The 24,427-nt window shown below is 38.8% G+C and overlaps 1 protein-coding gene across 6 annotated transcripts in view; it reads left to right on the top strand.

Moving 5' to 3' along the window:
* Atg10 (autophagy related 10) overlaps positions 1-24,427 on the top strand; it is a 282,749-nt gene that overhangs the window by 174,394 nt on the left and 83,928 nt on the right. For 5 of the 6 annotated variants that reach the window (XM_070031160.1, XM_070031157.1, XM_070031161.1 and 2 more), the window contains one exon: positions 81-219. The exons of the other annotated variant lie outside the window; for it this stretch is intronic. In XM_070031160.1, coding sequence (XP_069887261.1) covers positions 81-219 — 139 coding nt within the window. The remainder of the gene's footprint in view (positions 1-80; positions 220-24,427) is intronic. 6 annotated transcript variants of the gene reach the window in all.

Below are 24,427 nucleotides of genomic sequence, written 5' to 3'. Positions count from 1 at the left end.
AAATCTCATCTTAATACTCTCTGCTAGTACTATTTTCCTATGGTCAAACACATTTTTGTTTTTGCTTTTTTTTTTTTCAGGAAGCTTTAGAGCTACCCTCAGATGATTCTGAAGTGCCTGGGACTACTGCAGTGTCTGAAGTAGTTAAATATGAGTATCATGTCTTATATTCCTGCAGCTATCAAGTGCCTGTACTTTACTTTAGGGCAAGCTTTTTAGGTAAGACCATGTCTGAATCTAAAAGTAACTTCATAATATTTACATACAGGATAGAAAGAATATTTGGACAATCATTTTCACGATGAAAAAAAGTTAAAAATAAGAAAACTGTGGGTGAGGTAAGGTTTTACCAGTAAACTTTTTCATGCTTCAGAGAAGTGGATGATATCATCCTAGCCTTAAGTCTGATCTTCAGATTCTTGGCCTCCTGCCTGAAGTTGACTAAGCCCCCGGGCCCTATTTTTCTTTCATTAAACAAGTAGAAATAGCTTAAAGCTACAATGTTTATTTACGTCTAACTTGACAGCAAAATTTAACTTACAATCTCAAGTGATCCCATCTTTGCTCCAAAGCTAATTATTGTTATACAGAGATGCTTAACAATTAACTGAAGCTGTATTTTAAAATACGTCCTTTGGTCACCTATACAGCTCCAATGCCTTAGCTTCCTGGTATGTAGTTACTCAACTCATTCCCCTGTCAACACGGTGGAACACCCTGTCTCCTTGGAGGCCTTTGCTAATAAAGCTTATTTAACCAGCAACCACATGGCATTCTCATCCTGCAGTTCAGCAGAGACTCTCCCTTTAATGTCCATAACTAAACCAGGTCAGCATTGGGGCGCCCTGCTGCTCTGGCTCCAGGAGCCCCTGTTGTCCAGTTTACCCCCCTTTTATATGTGGTCTGGTATATATATATATATATATATATATATATATATATATGGCCTTATCAGCAGCATTATGGGTTTTAAACATCTTTCCCCTTGTAATTTTTTCTGGGTAGCTAAGACATCTGAATTTAGCCAGTGATATTTTATTTTTAATTAAAAAGTAGCTTAAGCTGCTATGAATGTGTATTTGGTAGATTTAATCACTTGCTGCCTTATATTGTTTAATGGTCTCTAATTTTGCAGTGCTGGTGGTTTAACAAGCACTTAGGATTTAAAACACAAGAACAAATTCTCATAGACTCCCTGGTGAGGAGATTTTAATCTGAGGTGCAGTTCCTAAGAACTGACAATTTGGGGTAAATTTTCAACTTGGGACATGGGGAATTGAAGACACTGATAGTTTACAATTCACAAACTCTTACAGCAGATTTATCCTTATGGTTATTACAACCCTTTTAACACTCACTTTATTGCAATTATATTTGGTTTAGAGCTCAGAGGTTAAAGGAGATTTGTTGTCTGTGAGCTGTGCTATACTAAAAAGTAGAGAAGATCCACTTTCTACATAGGATAAAGGTGGAGGGGAATGACTTTTCTTGGATCTGGTTTGCAGTGCCTGAACTTAGCACTTTCTAAGTCCAAAGTCAAATGAATGCTACAGGTAAAGGAAATAGGGTGCTACTTCTCCCATTCTGTACTTTCATATAATTAGTATTCACCATAAGCAGTTAATATACAGAGAAGAGCTTCCAGATACATAATATGTTGTTTAGCTTGTCAGCATTAGGGAATTGGAGATGTTGAAACATGACTGCTTCTATCTGGAAGTGGGTCTTACTGAGGCTGGTGGATGAGCTCATACATGTGCTTTGCTCTCATGTGCCAACAGCTCCCCTTACAGTACAGCACAGTAATTGTCTCTGCAAGTCCAATTACATTTTAATGACATTGGTATACTTCCTAAATTATTTCTTTGTAATGATATTCTACTCCTTACAATACATGTGTTTGAGTGTACACACATATAATTAGTATTCTTGGATGATTCTATTAATATACTTGTAGAATAACCTTCATTTATGCTTAATTTAAAAAAGTCACTTATTTTATATGGAAACATTCCCTCTACTTCCAATTCTGTGCTATATTGAATGTATATTAGGAATTCCTAAATTCATTTTCGTCTAGATTTCATTTACTACTTGTTTGGTTCAGTAAAGTATCAAGATTAATTTTAATTGCAAAGGATATTGAAATTTTTTTTTGGTACAGAAACATGAAAAAATGCTTTCTTTTATCATCTTATAATATTTTCTCTTTTTTATGTAATTATTTTTGGGGGGGTCCGGTCGTGGGGCCTGAACTCTGGGCCTGGGCGCTGTCCCTCAGCAATTCAACTCAAGGCTAGCGCTCTACCACTTGAGCCACAGTGCCACTTCTGGCTTTTTTCTTTTTGCTTATGTGGTGCTGAGGAATCGAACCCAGGGCCTCAGGCATGCAAGGCAAGTGCTCTACCACTGAACCACCTTCCCAGCCCTTTTCTATGTAATTTAAAATAATAAGTATTCTAAAATTCATCCTTTACTCAAGTAATAATTTTTATTTATTCTCCCCAGTTTATTTCCTATTCCTTTGATATCTGATTTTGCTGGCAGTTTATCTGTTTGTTAAACAAATCTGTGACAGTGGGGTGAGTGAATTCCTAATGTCTTCCTATTATTCCAGTCCAGATTTTTCTTTGGCTCATTTTAAGATAATTCCAACCTAGAAAGAGGATGACTGTAAAATTTCTTGCCCAAAGGTTTGTGTGTGTGTGTGTGTGTGTGTGTATGTGTGTGTGTGGTTGCAGTTTCAAAAATGGTTCACTTAGCTTTGTTTTCAGCAGATATATAGAATATTTTTGCATTTGATTGATAGTAAAACTTAGTTTCTCTTTTTCACTCTGAATTTTCTTCTTACAGGCTTTTAAATAAGAAAAACAATGCGTTCCTATTTAAATAGACATTACCCCGTTTTCTGATCAACTGCTTCTTGAAATGCAAATCCATTGAATAGGGAGCTCCTGTTTTTCCTTAAGATAACCCAGTATCTTCTAAGCCAACTACTTCCCAAGACTCAGTTAACATGCCACTACCTTTGTTGTGTCACCTTATCCTATATCCTCTTATATCTCAATTGCACATTGCACTAATTCACCTATAAGAGGGTGAACTAGAAGGTACAGTTGAAAGAGTAACGAAGGAAATTAATAGTGGGTATCTGTAAGGTAAGAAACCTTATTCATGGCTGTCTGTGTGATGATGCTTGCATTATATTATATTTTTATACATGCATGTCTGTATATTTAATACATATTTATATAGGTTGTCTCTTGTCTTACTTTGATACCCTTATGAGTATTAGCTATGCACACACTAATAAATATGTATTAAGTGAATCCAGTAATGAAGAATTTTTATTTCCAAATATAAACCAAAGACTAAAATATCGAGATTCTGCCTGCTATGCTATGGTGATTTATGCTATTACATATATATATATATATGTATATATATTAACTGTTTAGTCTGATACTTCTTAGAGACTATAGGATAGTAGATTAAGAAAAATAGAACACCCTGAGGACTCAAAACTGGGCATCCAAACTAGCTGAGTAGCTGTTCTGCTTCTATAAACAATTTTTATTTAATCCTTGGTGGTAGATAGCCAAGTTCAGATCGCATTGTCTTTCTTGATGACTCTCATTTCCTTTACTTGAGCCCATAGGAGCTCTGCTCCCCAGTGTAGATTATGAATTTAAGACAAGAAATAAGCCCTTCTCAGTGTTATATTTCTTCCTTAACTGCTTTGGTCATTGTAGATTTGGGATAGGTGATGGGATACTGGTTAGAACCTTTTGCCTCCCAGTAGTTGCTGAGAAGTAACTGCATTCCACTGAATAATAATAAATAGCCTACAATTGAATAGTGCTTTGTAGTTCATGAACTCCATTTCCCCAAAGCACTGATAATGTCAATACATTTTTTTTTGTGGTCATTGTTGCTTCTGTGCTGTTTTGAAGCAAACTGTATTAAAGAATTATTTGTAACATGTCAAAGATTCCTTTCCATTCCCTATCATTCTTATCATTCCATGGGCTTTTTATGTCCTGTTTTCTCCTTGGCTTTGATCAAAGGCTGATGGCAGATGTTAGAAATGTAAAAACATAGGCAAATATATAATGGCTTTTGACTTAACCAAAGTCTTAGGCATATTTTCCCCTTATTTCATAATTAGAGATTTCTATACTTATTCCAGCTTAAATTATAATTTATTGCTTCCCTTTTATTCTTAATATCTATTGAGAAATGGACTAAGTGGTTTTCATTTTCTAAATATTTAATTCTGTGGCTGACATACTGTTTTTTTGGGGGGTAATTAGTTTGATATATTTTTTAAGTAGCTAAAAAAGGCTGCTTTTTAGTTGGAAGAAAACATTTCTTCCATTCAAAATTTAGTGTCTTATGTTGGCCCAGGATATAGGGGTATAGAATTAAAGTACACCCCAGACACTTCATGGAGAGGATTTGTTCAAGTATAGGCTTAAAGGTTGCTCATGGAGAAATTTAGTGTAAGACATGCCAAAGAATAATTCTTTCTCAAAAGCAGTATGAACCAAAGCAAGCAAAAGGCCAGTATAAATAAAAATTAATGGAAAGCTTGGAGTTCAAATGATGTAGAAGTTGTAAAGAAAAAGGTGTTTTCATGGTTTGAGACATAAGGAAGATTGTGTAGTGCACACAGGAAAAAGATAAGAAAATAGGAAAAGTGAATGTTTGAGAAAGTTGAATAATCAAAATAGAGTATCAATATGTCTTTCTGACAACTTGGAAGGAGCAATTGCAATTTTTTTTTTTTTGAAGAGGAGGGGAAATACTTTGTAGAAAGAACGATACATGTCAACCAGTGGGGCTGGAAAGAGCATAGCATGTTAGCAGTTTGGAATATGAGTTGCCTTACGATGAATTATGGAAGAAATACTTTGAAAGCTATGTGGTGGTCAACTAATGGGTGAGATAACAGAAAGTATCAGAAGCCATAAAAAATGTGAAAGAGACTGATCTGAAGTGAATTGTACCAGAACAGGGAATTTCCTAGAAATTATGACTAAGGTAAGTAAATGAAGAATGAGAATAAAGTTGAAGGAAGAAATATTTGGCATTTTTGGTTATCATTAGCATTACTAAAATTTTAAATAATCTAGAGTACATGATCTGGAAAGAACATATGTCATGTTTCCAGAAGAAAGTTATCTTCACAGTACAGTGAGAGTTAAGGTTGTTGAACAAAAAGAAAAGGTAGATTAAAAACTGGGGCAAAACTGATTTAAATTAATTATTACAATGAGCCAAAAATAAGTTGACTGATATTTCAACTTTAAAATCTCACTGGACCATACAAAATCGTTAAGAAAAAAATTTTTACACTTACAATATGTAAACAGTTAACAAATCTACCTAAAGTCATAATAATGAACTAGAGCATGAATTTTGGTGGATTAAAGAGAGATACTAGGTATTAAAATGGAATTTGAAGAGCAAACATTGAAAATTATTAAGAAAAGTTATATAAATAATATAAATAAATTCGAACTGAAAGTCCAAATAATAGAGAAAATTAAATGACAATTATTTGTTAAGCCTTTCACATGTTTGAAACGTTATGAGGAATTAAGGCATAGTAGGATTCTGGTTTTAAACATGAGAGGAACAGAATGCCTAAAAAATTAAGCTTTGAGAAAAGATCCTTAACGCTGTCAAGGAGAAAAGAACAATCACCTATAAAGGGAAACCAATTACAATCACCTCAGATTTCTCAGCAGAGACAATTAAAGCAAGAAGAGCCTGGAATGATGTATGCCATGCCCTATCAACCAAGTTTACTGTACCCAGCTAAACTCTCCTTCATAACTGAATGTCAAATAAAAACCTTCTATAGCAAAGAAAAACTGAAACAATATTTCTCCACCAAACCAGCCCTACAAAAGATTCTTAAAGATGTCCTACACATAAAAAACCAACAAGACCACAATAATGGCCAAGAAACCGTACCCAAACTGAGAATCCAAGAACCATAGGAAGATCCCAGTTGCTGCAGCCCCCAAGAAGGTGTATAAAATGGCAGGAACTCCCAAATACCTCTCAGTCCTATCTCTCAACATTAATGGACCTAACTCTCCAATTAAGCAGTATAGACTGTCTAGTTGGATTAAAAAGCAAGATCCTTCTATCTGCTGCCTTCAGGAGTCACACCTTGCCCATAAAAACAAACACATTTTGAAATTGGAAGGCTGGAACAAAATCTACCAAGCAAAGGGCCCCCATAAACAGGTGGGAGTTACAATCCTAATATGAGATAAAATAGACTTCAAATTAATATTAGAAGAGATAAAGAAGGTGGCTACATACTCATTAAGGGATCTCTCCTTCAGGAGAATATTACAATTCTAAATATCTATTCAACAAACAACAGAGCACCCAAATATATCCAAGAAACATTACTTTCCCTCAAATCTCACATAGATCCAAAGGAATTAATTGTTGGGGACTTTAATGCACCACTCTCCCCACTAGATAGATCAACTCGGCAAAAACTCAACAGAGAAACAGCAGGTCTAAACAACTGCATAGATCAACCAGATTTAACAGACATCTACCGAATATTTCACCCAGCAACATCAGAATGTATGTTCTTCTCAGCAGCTCACAGAACATTTTCCAAAACAGACCATATTTTAGGTCACAAAGCAAATGTCCAAATTCAGAAACATTGAAGTTATGCCATGCATTCTCTCAGACCACAAGGGAATAAAATTAGAACTCAACACCAAAAGCCACCAAAGAAAGTCCTGTAACACATGGAGGCTGAACAAGACACTATTGAATCACGAGTGGGTCATGGGACAGATAAAAAAGGAAATTCAAATGTTCATGATATTCAACAAAAATGAGCACACAAATTACCAGCTCCTCTGGGACGCAGCAAAGACAGTACTCAGAGGCAAGTTTATAGCTCTGAGTTCCTACATCAACAGATTGGAGAGATCTGAAACCAACAATTTAATGAGACATCTGAGTCTCCTTGAAAAAGAGCAGCAAGATAAACCCCAATCCAGTAGATGGAAAGAAATGATTAAAATTAAATCAGAATTAAATGAATTAGAATCCAAAAAAAATAGAAAGAATCAACAAAACAAAGAGTTGGTTCTTTGAAAAAATTAACAAAATTGTCAGACCCTTAGCAAATCTTATCAGAAAAAGAAGAGAACACACATAAATAAATAAACTTAGAGATGAGAATGGAAACATTACCACAGAAACAATCAAGATTCAGAACATTGTAAGGGAATACTTCTCAAACCTTTATGCTAATAAGTTTGAGAACGTGGCAGAAATGGACCTTTTCCTAGCAAATATCGACATGCCAAAACTAAACCAAGATGAGGTAAACAATCTTAACAGTCCCATATCAAGCACTGAAATAGAAACAGCAATAAGAGACCACCCATCTAAGAAAAGCCCAGGACCAGATGGTTTTACAGCGAAATTCTACAAGGCCTTCAAAGCAGAGCTCACACCAATACTCCTCCAACTCTTCAATGAAATTGAAAGAGAAAGTTCACTACGGAACTCATTTTACCCTGATCCCAAAACCAGGCAGGGACTCATCAAAGAAAGAGAACTATAGACCCATTTCTTTGTGAACATTGATGCAAATCTTCTCAACAAAATTTTGGCCAGTCAACTTTAAAAATTCATGCAAAAAATCATACACCATGATCAAACAGGATTCATTTCAGGGATGCAAAGCTGGTTCTCAATATATGTAAATCAATTAATGTAATTCAATACATCAACAAGAGCAAGGATAAAAACAACATGGTTATCGCAATAGATGCAGAAAAAGCATTTGATAAGATCCAACACCCCCTTATGATGAAGGTTATGGAAAAATTAGGAATCCATGGAACATTCCTCAATACAATAAAGGCTGTATATGACAAACCTACAGCCAGCATTATACTTGATGGTGAAAAACTAAAGCCATTTCCTCTTAACTCAGGAATGAGACAAGGATGTCCACTCTCTCTACTTCTCTTCAATCTAGTATTAGAATGCCTCGCTACAGCAATAAGAGAAGATGCAAACATAAAAGGGATCCAAATAGGGAAAGATAAAGTAAAACCCTCCCTCTTTGCAGATGATATGATCTTGTATTTAAAGAATCCCACAGACTCCGCTCCCAAATTACTCAAGCTGATTCAAAACTTTGACAAAGTAGCAGGATATAAAATTAACCCTCAAAAATCAATGGCTTGGGCTGGGAAGTTGGCTCAGTGGTAAAGCGCTTGCCTTGCATGCTTGAGGCCCTGGGTTCGATTACTCAGCACCCATAACCAAAAAAAAAAAAAAACAATCCAGAAGTGGTGCTGTTACTCAAGTGGTAGAGCGCTAGCCTTGAGCTGAAGAGCTGAGGGGCAGTGCCCAGACTCAGAGTTCAGGCCCACGACTGGACCCAAAATAAAAAAAAAAAAAACCCACACAAAAATCAATGGCTTGGAGAGGGGACCAAGATGGCGACGGGGCAGTAGGGGAACGCCACAGCTCTCTCCAACCAAAAAGAGAGTTCGAGTTCCAACGCTTAATCTCCCCAAGAGACCTACAACAACAAAAAGACGAACACTCAGAGAAAAACCAGAGGCGGAGAATAACAAAAAAGAAAGAGGAAAAGAATTTCAAAACAGAAAAAAGCGAAGACCCCTCCCCCAACTTTTACTGGCCGCGCGGCAGCGCGCCAAGCCGCCGGCCAGCCGGCCCGGCGGGGGCTGTGGGAGCCCCAGAGAAACAGCAGAGACACAGGGGGCCACTTTCAGAACATCAGGTACTGGTTTGCAGAACAGCAGATCGCCAGGAACAGAGAAACCTACCAGCCGGGAGTCTCCACGAGGATCCCACCCCCACCCCTCACTCTCCACCCGAGCAGAGAGGCTCCATCCCGCCAAAGCCGCTCGGCATCAGCAGAGTGACAAAAGGACCTGCCAGCAGACCACCCGGCCCGCCTGATCGCGATCGCAACGATCCAGCACTCTCCACCTGAGCAGAGAGGTTCCATCCCGCCAAAGCCGCTCTGCGCGACAAAGGGTCCTGTCTGCAGACCACCCGCCCGCCCGATCACGATCGCAACAACCCGGCGGGGTCACTTGGGCCCCAGAGGTACCGAGAAGAAGCTGCCTGAGCGTGGACACTCTTGACCCAACAGCTTCGACAGAGGCAGAGACAGAAAAGAATCACACAGAGCCACCACCGCCCAACCCAGCCCGGATTGCAACAACAACTGACGACCTACACCACACAGAAACAACCAGCTCCAGGGTGAGTACCCCACAGGGGAAGTGTATCCCTCAAGGGAGACCAGAGCTGGAGGGAATCCCCAGACCCTGACCTAGACTCCCTACCCCAGCACCCGGACCACAGGACCCACTAAAACTGGGAACTGTTTGAGAGCTCCACCAGCCCGTGGAGCACACTCAGCTGGCCAGGCTAGAGCAAGAGCACCCCTGGAAGGGAGCTTAAATGCCCAAGCCAGGAACAGCGCCCCTGGGTCAAGACTACCAACAGTAGAAGAAATTTGAACTGTGTCCCCCAGGCTGTATAACCTAGGGGGTATACACATCAGCACAGGCCTAACAAGCGCGCTCCAGGCTGGGGCCGGAACCAAGCCCGGGGATCCGGCGCCTGAACAACACAACCAACTCCTCCCAATTGAAGTAAAAAGCTGAGCATACGCCTCAAAAGAGGGGAGAAAACCAGGAAACAACACTCCCCCGGGAAGCACGCCTGTGACAACAAAAGACCTGGAGGCCCAGGACAAGAGAAGCCCAAACCCCACCAAAACTCCACCCATATACCCTAGACTGGGAATTGGGCAACACAGGCTGCCAGCACCTGATAGTAAGCAGGAGCTCAGACTGTTAAGGCGGCTCAGCAATAGAGTGATAGTCTTGGATGTATGAGGCCCTGCATCTGATTCCTCAGCATCACAAAAGCAAAAAGGGTCAGAAGTGGTGCTGTGGCTCAAACGGTAGGGTGCCAGCCTTGAGCTGAAAAAGCTGAGGGACAGCACCCAAACCTAGAGTTCAAGCCCACAACCAGCCCAAAACAAATAAACAAAAACACATCAGGAGCCCATAGCAGACTCCAGCATTTGGGAGAGTGCATCCAGAGCATCTGTTCTTCACAAGAGCACCCGTAGGAGCAAACACAAGCAGTCTAGGCTGCTCAACCCTTCCAAAGGCGGGAACTGTCAGCAATCTACAGCAGAGAGCTGAGAATCCTAAGTAAGTCAGAATAGCAGCTGGAAATAGGCTCCCAACAGAACCCAGATCAGGCACAGACTCTCTCTACCAATACAGAATCAGCAACCAAGCAAAGACAGACACACCAAAACAAAATTGAAGAGCAGTCTCCTGAACCTCCATGCGAAAATCACAGAGAAAAATCACAAGGTTTACTACCACCCAGGACAGCAAGCTCACCCCAAAAGCCAGCAGCCACACAGGGGAGAGCCCCAGTGGGAGCAAAGCAGGAATGGAAGACAAAGGCTACTTCCAAGGGTTGCTGGAGGCAATGACTCAAGAAATAAAGCGAGAAATTTATCAGAAATTGAAAGAGCACAAGGATGAACTATCCAAAGAGATACAGGGTATCAAACAAGAGATGCATGCAAAAATAGAAGCTGCACAAACCTCAATAAGAAGTGAGATAAACGCCAAATTAGAGGTAATGCATACCTCATTGAGAGGTGAGATCAGTACTCTGAGAACCAACATTGAATCCATAAAGGGATCCATTTCCTCCATGCAAACCACAATAGAAGCCACTGTCAACAGAGTGAATGAAATGGAAGGTCGAGTGTCAGATACAGAAGACAGAATACACCAACTGGACCAAAAAGTGACAGATATGGAAAAATTACTCAAATTAAACCAAAGGGATATTCAAGAGCAAGCAGATAATGCTAAAAAATTTAACCTTCGCATAATTGGAGTGGACGAAGGTGAGGAATTCCAGAGCAAGGGAATGCAACACCTATTTAACAAGATAATCAATGAAAATTTTCCCCACCTCAAAAACGACCATCTTAACTACATCACAAAAGCTTATCGAACACCCAACAAGCAAGACCCCAGGAGAAACACTTCTAGACACATTATAGTAAAAATGATAGATCTGAATAATAAGGAAACAATCCTGCATGCAGCAAAAATGAAGAAGGAGCTATACTACAATGGGAAAAAAATAAGAATTACTGCAGATCTCTCCACACAAACAATGAATGCAAGAAAAGCCTGGGAAAGCACCATACGAGCCCTGAGAGCCAATAACTGCCAACCCAGACTGATCTACCCGGCAAAGCTAGCATTCACATTTGATGGAGAACTGAAAACTTTTAATAGCAAAGAAAAACTAAATGAATACATAAACATTAAGCCAGCATTACAAAGAATTCTAAGAGGGGGGACACAACCTGAAGAAAGCAGCCAGGAACTGGGGCCTGCCCCAAACAGGCGTTACTCAAAGTCTAACTGAGCAAGCACAGGAGGAAAGGAAAAAAGAAAAACTTAGGAAAACGGAATGGCAGGGACAACAATGCATCTCTCTATACTTTCTCTTAATATAAATGGGCTGAATTCGCCAATTAAAAGAAAACGAACTGAGAACTGGATAAGAAAACAAGACCCATCCATCTGTTGCCTTCAGGAGACCCACCTCTCAGCCAAACATACAAACAAACTCAGAGTGAAGGGGTGGAAAAGGATCTACCAATCAAACGCCCCCAGTAAGAAAGCAGGTGTAGCTATCCTGATATCTGACAAAATAAACTTTTCATTAAAATCAGTACAGAAAGACAAGGACGGACACTACATATTAATAAAGGGAACAATCCAAGAGGAGGATATAACCATCATCAACTTATATGCCCCAAATATTGGTGCACCCAGATATGTCAAACAAATGCTCTCAAACTTACAGAATAAAATAGATCCCAATACGATAATACTAGGAGACTTTAACACACCACTCTCACCAAAGGACAGGTCTACCAACCAGAGGATTGGCAAAGAAGCTACCGAATTAAGAGAGGCCATACTGCAAGCGGAATTAACTGACATCTACCGAGTATTTCACCCTAAAACAACACAGTACACATTCTTCTCAGCAGCTCATGGAACTTTCTCCAAAATAGACCATATCATAGTTCATGCAAGGAACTTAAGCAAATACAAAGGGATCGACATAATCCCCTGTATCCTATCTGACCACAGTGGAATCAAGCTAGCTCTCAATAACAAAGCATACCGCAGAAATTTCTCCAATACATGGAAATTGAACAGCACACTCCTTAACAATGCCTGGATAACAGAAGAGATCAGAGAAGAAATAAAGCATTTCCTACAACTCAATGAAAATGAAAACACCTCACAAAGAAACTTGTGGGACACAGCAAAAGCAGTCCTGAGGGGCAAATTTATTGCCCTCAGTGCCCACATCAAGAGAATGGAGACAGACCAAGTAAATAATCTCACGTTGCAATTAAAACAGCTAGAAAAACAGGAAAAAATGGAACCTAAAGCTACTAGAAGAAGCCAGATAACCAAATTAAAAGCAGAGATTAACCAATTAGAAAATCAGAAAACCATAACCAAAATAAACCAAACAAAAAGCTGGTTCTTTGAAAAAATAAACAAAATTGATGGCCCATTGGCTAGATTAATTAAAAAAAGAAGAGAGGAAACCCATATTAATAGGATTAGGGATGCCACGGGAAACATCACCACACGTACCCAAGGTATCCAAACAATTCTAACAGACTACTTTCAAAAGCTATACTCTCTAAAGGAAGAAAATCGGGCAGAAATGGATGCATTTTTAGAGAAATACAAGTTGCCCAAACTGAGCAAAGAAGAAGTTAACCAATTAAATAAGCCAATATCCTATAATGAGATACAGGAAGCTATCAAAAGTCTTCCAACAAAAAAAAGCCCAGGACCAGATGGATTCACAGCAGAATTCTATAAGACCTTTAAACAAGAACTAATACCCATACTCCTCAAGCTCTTCAGAGAAACAGAGAAGGAAGGAGCTATCCCAAACTCATTCTACGAAGCCAATATCACACTCATCCCCAAACCAGGCAAAGACCCAACCAAAAAGGAGAATTACAGGCCAATCTCCTTGATGAACACAGATGCAAAGATCCTTAACAAGATTCTAGCTAACAGAATCCAGAAACACATAAAAAAAAAATTCACTATGACCAGGTAGGCTTCATCCCAGAGACACAGGGATGGTTTAACATACGTAAGTCAATAAATGTAATCCAACATATCAACAGAGCCAAGGTCAAGAATCACATGATTATCGCTACAGATGCAGAAAAGGCCTTTGACAAAATTCAACATTCATTCATGCTAAAAGCTCTGGAGAAAATAGGAATAGAAGGAACATTTCTAAAAACAATAAAAGCCATTTATGACAGACCAATAGCCAATATTATACTTAATGGGGAAAAGCTACAACCAATTCTCCTAAAATCAGGAACAAGGCAAGGATGCCCACTGTCTCCACTCCTCTTCAATATAGTCCTAGAACCCTTAGCCAGGGCAATAAGGCAAGAAAAAGACATTAAAGGGATCCTCATAGGAAAAGAAGAAGTTAAACTATCCCTTTTTGCAGACGACATGATACTATACCTCCACGATCCCAAAAACTCCATCCCCAAACTCTTAGAAATCATAAATCACTTTGGCAAAATAGCAGGATACAAAATAAACCCACAAAAATCAGTTGCCTTCCTATACACTGATAATGTACAGGAAGAGAGGGAAATAAAGGGAGCAACCCCATTCACAATAACCTCCCGAAAAATAAAATATTTAGGAATTAACCTAACCAAAGATGTAAAAGAACTATTTAATGAGAACTATAAAAAGTTAAAGAAAGAAATTGCAGAAGACACTAGGAAATGGAAAGACCTCCCATGCTCCTGGATAGGCCGACTTAATATAGTAAAGATGGTAATACTTCCAAAACTAATATACAAATTCAACGCAATTCCTATTAAAATCCCAATGACGTACATCACTGAAATACAGAAAACAGTCCAAAAATTCATATGGAACAACAAAAGACCTAGAATAGCCAAAACAATTCTAGGGGATAAAGACAATATGGGAGGGCTATCCATGCCGAACTTCAAACTCTACTACAGAGCTATAATAACAAAGACAGCATGGTACTGGCACAAAAACAGACCCGAAGACCAATGGAACAGAATAGAAGATCCAGAAATAAATCCACAGGCCTACAGCCAGCTGATATTCGACAAAGGAGCCAAAGACATACAATGGAAGAAACACAGCCTCTTCAACCGCTGGTGCTGGGAAAACTGGGCAGCCACATGCAGAAAACTAAAAGTGGACCCCAGCCTATCACCATGCACCAACATCAACTCAAAATGGATTAAAGACCTTAACATTAAACCTGAATCTCTGAAACTACTGCAGGACAGAGTAGGAGAGACACTTGAACTAATAGGCACAGGAAGGAACTTCCTGAACAGAGTCCCAGGCTCACAACAAATTGGAGAGAGACTCGACAAATGGGACTACCTTAAAATAAAAAGCTTCTGCACAGATAAAGCTATCGCAACCAAGCTAGAAAGACAACCAACTAATTGGGAAAAAATATTTACCAGCAATATATCAGACAAGGGGTTAACATCCTGTATATACAGGGAACTCAAGAAACTAATCCCTCCCAAACCCAACACACCAATTACTAAATGGGCAAGGGAACTAAAGAGGGACTTCTCAAATGAAGAAATAAAAATGGCAAAGAAACACATGAGGAAATGTTCATCATCCCTGGTGGTGAAGGAAATGCAAATAAAGACAACCCTGAGATACCACCTTACCCCAGTCAGAATGTCCCACATCCACAAATCAGCCAACGACAAATGCTGGAGGGGATGTGGAGAACGAGGAACGCTATTACACTGCTGGTGGGAATGTACACTCATACAACCACTTTGGAAAGCAGTCTGGAGGGTCCTTAGAAAGCTAAAGATTGACCTCCCTTACGACCCAGTCATACCACTTCTAGGCATCTACCCTGAACAACAGGAACCAATATACAAGGACACATGCACCTCCATGTTTATTGCAGCACTGTTCGCAATAGCTAGGATATGGAAACAACCTAGATGCCCCACCACAGATGAATGGATCCAAAAATTGTGGTATCTATACACAATGGAATATTATGCAGCCATTAGAAATGACAAAATAATGGCATTTGCAGGGAAATGGATGGAGCTAGAAGGAATCATGTTGAGCGAGGTAAGCCAAGAACGAAGAGACAAACAGTACATGGTCTCCCTGATAAGTGGATGATGAATCCAAAATGTTAGGTGATATGACAAAACTAACAGGACTTAAGAAACAAAGAACTCCCACTCATCTGGTTGAACCACTACTAAATATCCCCATGCTGCTGATCACATATATGGTATATAACATATGAGCACCGTTATATATTATAGACTGTGATAGACAATTTGCTCCAGGAAAGTTAGAATGAACTTGTGACTTTAAATGAGCATCATTATTCCACAATACTGTGAATTTCCGGAAATTAAGTAATCACTTAATCACGATCAAAAAAAAAAAAAAAAAAAAAAAAAAAAAAGAACCTTGGGGAAGGGAGGGAGGGAGGGGATGGTAGGGGGAAAACAATGGAGGGGGTAACAATGTTCAAGAGGAAGTGGAAGTGTACTCATTACCTCACTCATGTAACTGTAACCCTCTGTATAGTATCTCTACAATAAAAAAAATTAAAAAAAAAAAATCAATGGCTTGGGCTGGGAAGGTGGCTCAGTGGTAGAGCGCTTGCCTTGCATGCATGAGGCCCTGGGTTCGATTCTTCAGCACTACATAAGCAAAAAGAAAAAAGCCGGAAGTGGTGCTGTGGCTCAAGTGGTAGAGTGCTAGCCTTGAGCTGAAGAGCTGAGGGACAGCACCCCGGCCCAGAACTCAGGCCCCACAACCAACAACAACAACAAAAAAAAATCAATGACTTTTCTGTATGCCAACAATGTGAAAAGTTTGGATGAAATGAGGAAAGCAACTCCATTCGTAAAAGCCCCTGCCCCCCAAAAATTAAAATACCTAGGAATTAACCAAAGAAGTGAAGGACCTCTATGATGAAAACTTTAAAAACCTGAAAAAGGAAATCAAAACAAAGCTTAGAAAGTGACAAAACCTCCCATGCTCCTGGATTGGAAGGATCAACATGGTGAAAATGGCAATACTTCTGAAGGCTATCTACAAATTCAATGTGATACCTATCAATATTCCAACCTCATTCTTCAAGGAAATAGAAGAGATAATCCAAAAACTCATATGGGATAATAAAAGACCCCAAATAGCAAAAACAGTCTTTAACAGAAAGAACAGTGCTGGAGGAATATTAATACCGAACTTCAAACTCTACTACAAAGCCACAGTAATCAAAACAGCTTGGTACTGGCACAAGAACAGACCTCAGGACCAACGGAATAGAATTGAAAACCCAGAAATGAACGTACAGACCCATAGCCATCTAATCTTTGATAAGGGAGCTAAAAAAATAGAATGGAAGAAAAACAGTCTCTCAGTAAATGGTGTTGGCAGAATTGGTTAACTACTTGTAGAAAACTAAAACTAGGTCCTTATATGTCACCCTGCACCAGAATCAACTCCAAATGGATCAAAGACCTTGGAGTCAAAGTAGACACTCTGAAAACACTACAGTATGGAACAGGAGAAACCCTAGGTCTCCTTGGCACAGGCCAAAATTTTCTTAATAGAGACCCAGAAACACAACAAATCAAAGAAAGGTTGGACAAATGGGATTGCATGAAATTGCAGAGCTTCTGCATGGCAAAGGACATAGCTAGCAAGATCAATAGAAAGCCCATGGATTGGGAGATCTTCACTAGCCATACAATGGACAAGGGTCTCATATCTAAAATATACCTGGAGCTCAAAAAATTAACTCCCCCAACAACAAATCTTCAAAGAAACAACTGCCCAATAAATAAGTGGGCTAAAGACTTAAAGAGAAACTTCTCTGAAGAGAAAAGAAGGATGGCCAATAGACACATGCAGAAATGCTTAACCTCTCTAGCCATGAAAGAAATGCAAATCAAAACAACATTGAGATACCACCTTACCCCAGTTAGAATGACTATAATCAAGAACTCTAAAACAACAGATGCTGAAGGGGATGTGGACAGAATGGAGGGGATGTGGACAGAAGGGAACCTTACTGCATTGTTAGTGGGAGTGTAAACTTGTTCAACCACTTTGGAAAATAGTATGGAGGTTCCTCAAAAGACTCCACATAGATCTCCCCTGTGACCCAGCAATCCCACTTTTGGGCATTTACCCAAATGATCACAAACAAGACCATACTAAAGCTACCAGTACAACTATATTATTATATTTATTTACCATATCTAAGATATGGAACCAACCCAGATGCCCCTCAGTAGATGAATGGATCAAGAAAATGTGGTATATCTACACAATGGAATTCTGTGCCTCCATCAGAAAGAATGACATTGCCCCATTTGTTAGGAAATTGAAAGACTTGGAAAAAAATTATATTAAGTGAAGTAAACCAGGTCCAAAGAAACATAGGTCTATAGTTTCCCTTATTTGCAATAATTAGTATATGTCTGAGATAAGCAGAAAAGATCAGATAAGTTGATGTTAGGTGAAATGAACCCCAAGATAATTATTCAAATGTTTTTTTCTTTCATGTGATTGTTTCTAACGTATTTATAAGATGCTTTCTTTGTTGCTTTGTATGTCCCTCCTCCATGGTATAACCCCTGCTCTCACTCTATTTGATGTTGGTATAATTTGTGGAGGGGAAGGGCAAAAACAAATCGTTTAAATAGGGAAAAAGGTGGACCCATTGCAACAATTAGATGTACAAGTTGTTAAGTGGAAAAACAAACTTTTCAACTCTGGCTGGGAGGGAGTCAGGGGAGGGGGGAGGAAGGGTGGAGGGAGGGGGATGGGAGATGGGAAGGGATGAGAATGGGAAACAAAGGAGCAGGCAGCAATGCTTGATAAGGAATGTATTCATTATCTTGCCCATGTACTTGTAACTCCTCTGTATGATATTTTCACATTTTTTTAAAAAAAGCCTTGATATAATAGTGCAAGGAAGGAATACTGCAAAACAAAATGTGAGAAGCTACAGAAGAATTAGCCAAAAAGCTTATTCTCACCTCTATTATTACAAAATAAACAGCACATATTTCTATCACAAAAGCAAACTAAACACACACACAAGAATTGGAACTCAGGGCATTGCTTGAGTGGTTGAATGCTTGACACGCACGTCAAGCATGTGAAAGGCCCTGAGTTCAGTCTCCCAATGCTAGCAAATAAAGGAAGGTGTTATATGAATATGAGATTTGTTCATACAGTGACCTGGAAAGGGCAGACCGTACCTAAGAAGGAAACCAGAAAAGGTAAAATTCTAGTTCTACTAGGTTAGTCAGTATGAGTTGGACCACTAATAAGGACACAACTATATAATGCATGTATCACTTTGCAATTTAGAAAGAACTTTAGTGGAGAGACACATGCAATGTAGAAGGTAAAAAATACAGGGTCTTGATCCTCACAATAATATCAGAAGGTAGGAACTGTCTTTAATTTTCCTACAAACATTTGCATCTTTTATTAATCTTGGAAAATTGGAATAAAATTTCTAAAAATACAGATTATGGTAACACCATTTTACTTATAAACAACATAAATGTATTAAATGCACAAGTTTTCATTAAATATTTGAACAAATATTATATAATGTTTCAAATTTGTTTTAGATGACTATCTCCTTTTTTTGTTTGTTTAAATCATCTAAAACAAATTAGAAACATTAGTTATATGTATTTCATAGAGTTTTGAGGATTGTTAGCTAATAAATGTTTTTGGTTTTTTTTGGGGGGGTGGTCCGGTCATGGGGACTGAACTCTGGGCCTGGACGCTGTCCCTCAGCTCTTCAGCTCAAGACTAGCGCTCTACCACTTGAGCCATAGTGCCACTTCCGGCTTTTTCTTTTTGCTTATGTGGTGCTGAGGAATCGAACCCAGGGCCTCTGGCATGCAAGGCAAGCACTTTACCACTGAGCCACCTTCCCAGCCCTGTTAGTTAATAAATGAAACTGGATGTGGCACTGAGACCTTTCATTCATGCTATCTATGTTATATATCTTGATCCTTATAATAATATCAGAAGGTAGGCACTGTTATTATCTTCATGCACAAACAAAACTGAGTGCTCAAGGAGTTCAGTGATTTATTGAAGGTGCATAAAAATTGTGGAGTTTAGACTCAAATTCCATCACATATTTTTGATTAGATGACACTGTATTCAAATAAGTTAATAATTTATTCAAATATATTTATATAATATTTGTTCAAATATTTAATGAAAACTTGTGCATTTAATACATTTATGTTGTTTATAAGTAAAATGGTGTTACCATAATCTGTATTTTTAGAAATTTTATTCCAATTTCCCAAGATTAATAAAAGATGCAAATGTTTGTAGGAAAATTAAAGAATTAGCCAGCATAACCACCTCACCCCAGTTAGAATGGAAAAAATCAAGAACTTTAATAACAACAGATGCTGGAGGGGATGTGGACAAAAGGGAACCTTACTTAATTGTTGTTGGGAGTGTAAACTTGTTCAACCACTTTGGAAAGCAGTATGAAGGCTCCTCAAAAGACTACACATAGAGCTCCCCTATGACCCAGCAATCCCACTTTTGGGCATTTACCCAAATGTTTACAAACAAGACCACACTAAAGCTACCAGCACAACTATGTTTATTGCAGCATTATTTACCATAGCTAAGATATGGAACCAACCCAGATGCCCCTCAGTAGATGAATGGATCAAGAAAATGTGGTATATATACACAATGGAATTCTGTGTCTCCATCAGAAAGAATGACATTGCACCATTTGTTAGGAAATGGAAAAACTTGGAAAAAATTATATTAAGTGAAGTAAGCCAGGCCCAAAGAAACATAGGTCCCATGGTTTCCCTTATTTGTAATATCTAGTATATGTATGAGTCAAGCAGAAAAGGTCAGATAATGTGATGTTAGGAAAATGAACCCTTAGATGTGTATTTACATGTTTTTTTTCTTTCATGCATTTGTTTCTAACGCATTTATAAGATTATTTCTTTGTTGCTATGTATGTCCCTCCCCCACAGTATAACCCTTGCTTTCACTATACTTGATGTCGGTATAATTTGTGGAGGAAATGGGGACAAACAAGTCGTTTAAGGATACAGGTGGATCCGTTGCAACAATGAGAAGTACAAGTTGTCATGTCGAAAAAGAACTTTACAATTTTGGGGGGGGGGGGCGGGGGGGCGAGGAAGATTGGGTGGGGGGGGAGGCTGGGAAGGGATGTGAAGGGTAAACAAAGGAGGAGGCTGCAATGCTTGATAAGAAATGTACGCATTAACCTGCCCATGTAATTGTAACCCCTCTGTACATTATATTCACAAAAAATTTTTTTAAAAAAGAATTAGCCAGCATAGTAGCTAATGTGAATGTACATGAACAATTAACTCATTTCATATTGTGGTATAATTTTCTCACTAAAGCAAAACTGAATTTTCTCCTTAGGTGGAGCATTATCTTAGCCTCACTGTGGAGTATGACATGAATTTTTATATCTTTCAAAGCTCTGTTGAAGACAGTCTATTAAATAATGTCATATTTCATTGTGAAAAATATACTCTTTCCTTTTGATTTCTACTGATCATATCCAGGACATTACTCTTAAGCTTACTATGAAAATTTTGTATTCTTTCTAATCTTAACTTTAGGAGTTAGAATGCACAATAGAATAAGGGTGACTGTAGTGTGCTTGCACTAACGTTAGGTAATGCTAGTGAAACACCTTTGGCTATTATTGGATTCATGAAAACTAATAGCCCTGAGAAATTTAATTTAGAAAGCTTCACATTTTGAGTAATATATGGATTACTTGACATGTAGGTTATTATTCAATTGAGAGATTTTATATGAAAATGTTAAATTAAATGCTAGTGGCAGTTGCTAAAGATGTACTTTTAATTATTCCATTTTTTACCTACTGTCTCTTTCTCTTTTTGTCTTTTAGATTGCTAACAGAACATTGCTTTGGTTGTAACTGATTTTTATTATTATTTCAGATACCACAGGCACATAGTAGGCATTCAATAGATACTTGTTAAACAGCCTCAGTTTACTGTACTCACTTGTTTCTGCTGAAATTATTTTGGTATCTATTTCAATTTTTCAAGCATTTGAAAGATTTTACTGAGCTTCTCAGTCTTGATGTGATTAATGAGATTTCTAAGCAGGTTAAAAACTGATGCTGTTGAGTATATTGTACCTGAAACTAGGGAGATGTGGATTAAATTCAGATGTATCTTCTCTGACTAGGCCCAGAGTGAAAATATAGTCTATTTCTTTTTTCTTTCTTTTCTTTTCTCTTCTTCTTTTCTTTTCATGTGAATGTTTGTGCATGCGCACACGTGTGTGTGTGTGTGTATGTGTGTGTGTGTGTGTGTGTGTGTGTCCTCCTGGGACTTGAACTTGTTTTCTATTTTTTTCCATTTTATTAGCATGCAGTGGTTGTACAGGGGCCTTTCCTTATTGTATTTGAATCATGTACACAAAAACTTTGATGAGATTTATCCTCTGTTACTCATTCCCATCCACTGTTCCCCCCTTTGAAAAATATTTCAACATGCTTTGTATTTTATATGCATGCATGTATATAAAAACTTAGGACATATTCATGGTGCCCTTTACCTCTCCTTTCATTCTCCTGTTTGTCCTTACTCTCAAAAAGTCCCAATGAAAAAAATAATAAAATATGTAAAAAATGTATCCTACAAAGAAAAAAAGATATTTATGTTTTATCCAGTTCAAATTCTTTTTTGGATGATGTTGTTGGTTATGGGGCTTGAAATCTAGGCCTGGATGCTGTCCCTCAGCTCTTTTTTTTTTTTTTTTTTTTTTTTTGGGTCCGTTTGTGGGGCCTGAACTCTGGGCCTGGGCACTGTCCCTCAGCTCTTCAGCTCAAGGCTAGAGCTCTACCACTTGAGCCACAGCGCCACTTCCGGCTTTTTTGTTTTTGCTTATGTGGTGCTGAGGAATGGAACCCAGGGCCTTATGCATGCAAGGCAAGCGCTCTACCACTGAGCCAACTTCCCAGCCCTGTCCCTCAGCTCTTGAGAGACAGTCTAGCAGTCTACCACTTGAGCCACAGTGCCACTTCCAGTTTTCTGGTGGTTAATTGGCAATAAGATTCTCATATAATTTTTCTTGCACTGGCTGGCTTTGAACAGTGATACTCAGATCTCAGCCTCTTGAGGAGCTAGGATTACAGGTGTGAGCCACTGGAGGCCCAGCTCAGTTCAAATTCTTAAAGGAAGAACAGAACGTGACTCTTACCAAATGTAAGTCATTTGATGTCATTCCTCTTCTGAAAACCAGGTAATTCCTCATCCCCAAAGTCACAATCCTTCTCAAGAGGAAATAGAAGAGAATCTTTATTTTCTGATATTATTAAGCAAAGGCTAATTGCACAAGCAATGAAAGGAAAAACTATAGATAATTTCATCAATATTGAAAACTTGTGTGTTTCATAGGAAAAAAAAGTGACAAGCTAACCCACAGAATTGGAAAAAACATTTTGCAAGTAAATATGTCTTGTATCTAGAATACATATTGTTAAGCCTCTATAAGAAGATGAATAAAAGCTGGAAGTGGTGCTGTGGCTCAAGTGGTAGGGTGCTTGCCTTGAGCTGAAGAGCTGAGGGACAGTGCCCAGGCCCAGAGTTCAAGCCCTACCACCATCAAAAAAAAAAAAAAAAGAAGATGATGAATAACTCAATTTTTGAAGGGTAAGAGATATGAATGGCCATTTATACAAATAACCTGGAAGCTGGACGCTAGTGGCTCACACCTGTAATCCTAGCTACGTAGGAGGCTGAGATCTGAGGATTGCAGTTCAAAGCCAGCCCAGGCAGGAAAATCTGTGAGACTTTTTATTTATTGTGAAAATACTATACAGAAGGGTTACAATTACATGGGCAAGATGAGTACATTTCTTATCAAGCATTGTTGTCTCCTCCTTTGTTTCCCCTTCTCATCCCTTCTCATCTCCCCTGCCCTTGCCCCCTCTTCCCCTCCCCAGCCAAAGCTGTAAAGTTCATTTTTCAACATAATGACTTGTACATCTCATTTTTGCAATGGGTCCACCTGTGTCCCTAATTTAAACGATTTGTTTTTTCCCTTCGCCTCCACAAATTATACCAACATCAAATACAGTGGAAACAGGGGTTATACCGTGGGGAAAACTCAGCAAAATTTTGGCCAATCGACTTCAACAACTCATCCAAAAAATCATACACTACAATCAAACAGGATTCATTTCAGGTATGCAAAGCTGGTTCAATATATGCAAATCAATTAATATAATTCATCACATCAACAAGAACAAGGATAAAAACCACATGGTTATCGCAATAGATGCAGAAAAAGCATTTGATAAGATCCAACACCCCTTTATGATAAAGGTTGTAGAAAAATTAGGAATCCATGGAACATTCCTCAATACAATAAAGGCTGTATATGACAAACCTACAGCCAGCATTATACTGAATGGTGAAAAACAAAAGCCATTTCCTCTTAACTCAGGAATGAGACAAGGATGCCCACTCTCTCCACTTTTCTTCAATCTAGTATTAGAATGCCTAGCTACAGGAATAAAACAAGATGCAAACATAAAGGAGATCCAAATAGGGAAAGATAAAGTAAAACTCTCCCTCTTTCCGTGAGACTCTTATCTCCAAAAAAACCACCAGAAAGGGGCTGGGAAGGTGGCTCAGTGGTAGAGCGCTTGCCTTGCATGCCTGAGGCCCTGGGTTCGATTCCTCAGCACCACATAAAGAAAAAAGCCGGAAGTGGCGCTGTGGCTCAAGTAGTAACTTGAGCATTAGCCTTGAGCTGAAGAACTGAGGGAAGAACTGAGGGACAGCACCCAGGCCTAGAGTTCAGGCCCCACGACCGGAACCCCCCCCCCCAAAAAAAAACTCACCAGAAAACCGGAAGTGGCGCTGTGGCTCAAGCGGTAGAGCGCTTGCCTTGAGCTGAAGAGCACTGTATAGCGCCCAAGCCTAGAGTTCAAAATCCACAATAGACCAAAAAAAAAAACAAAAAACAAAAACAACCAAATAACATGGACATATGAAAATGTTCTCAATGTCTTATAAAGAAAAATATGAATGAAATCACAGTGAGTTTCTACCTACTTAGGATGGCTATAATTAAAAAGTATAAACAGTATCAAGTAT

Source organism: Dipodomys merriami, unplaced genomic scaffold, assembly GCF_024711535.1.
Source record: "Dipodomys merriami isolate MVZ:Mamm:240054 unplaced genomic scaffold, mDipMer1.0.p SCAF_20, whole genome shotgun sequence".
In the NCBI taxonomy this organism is placed as follows: domain Eukaryota; kingdom Metazoa; phylum Chordata; class Mammalia; order Rodentia; family Heteromyidae; genus Dipodomys; species Dipodomys merriami.
Note: the sequence above shows the minus strand (reverse complement) of the source record. Positions and strands in the feature narration are given on the sequence as shown.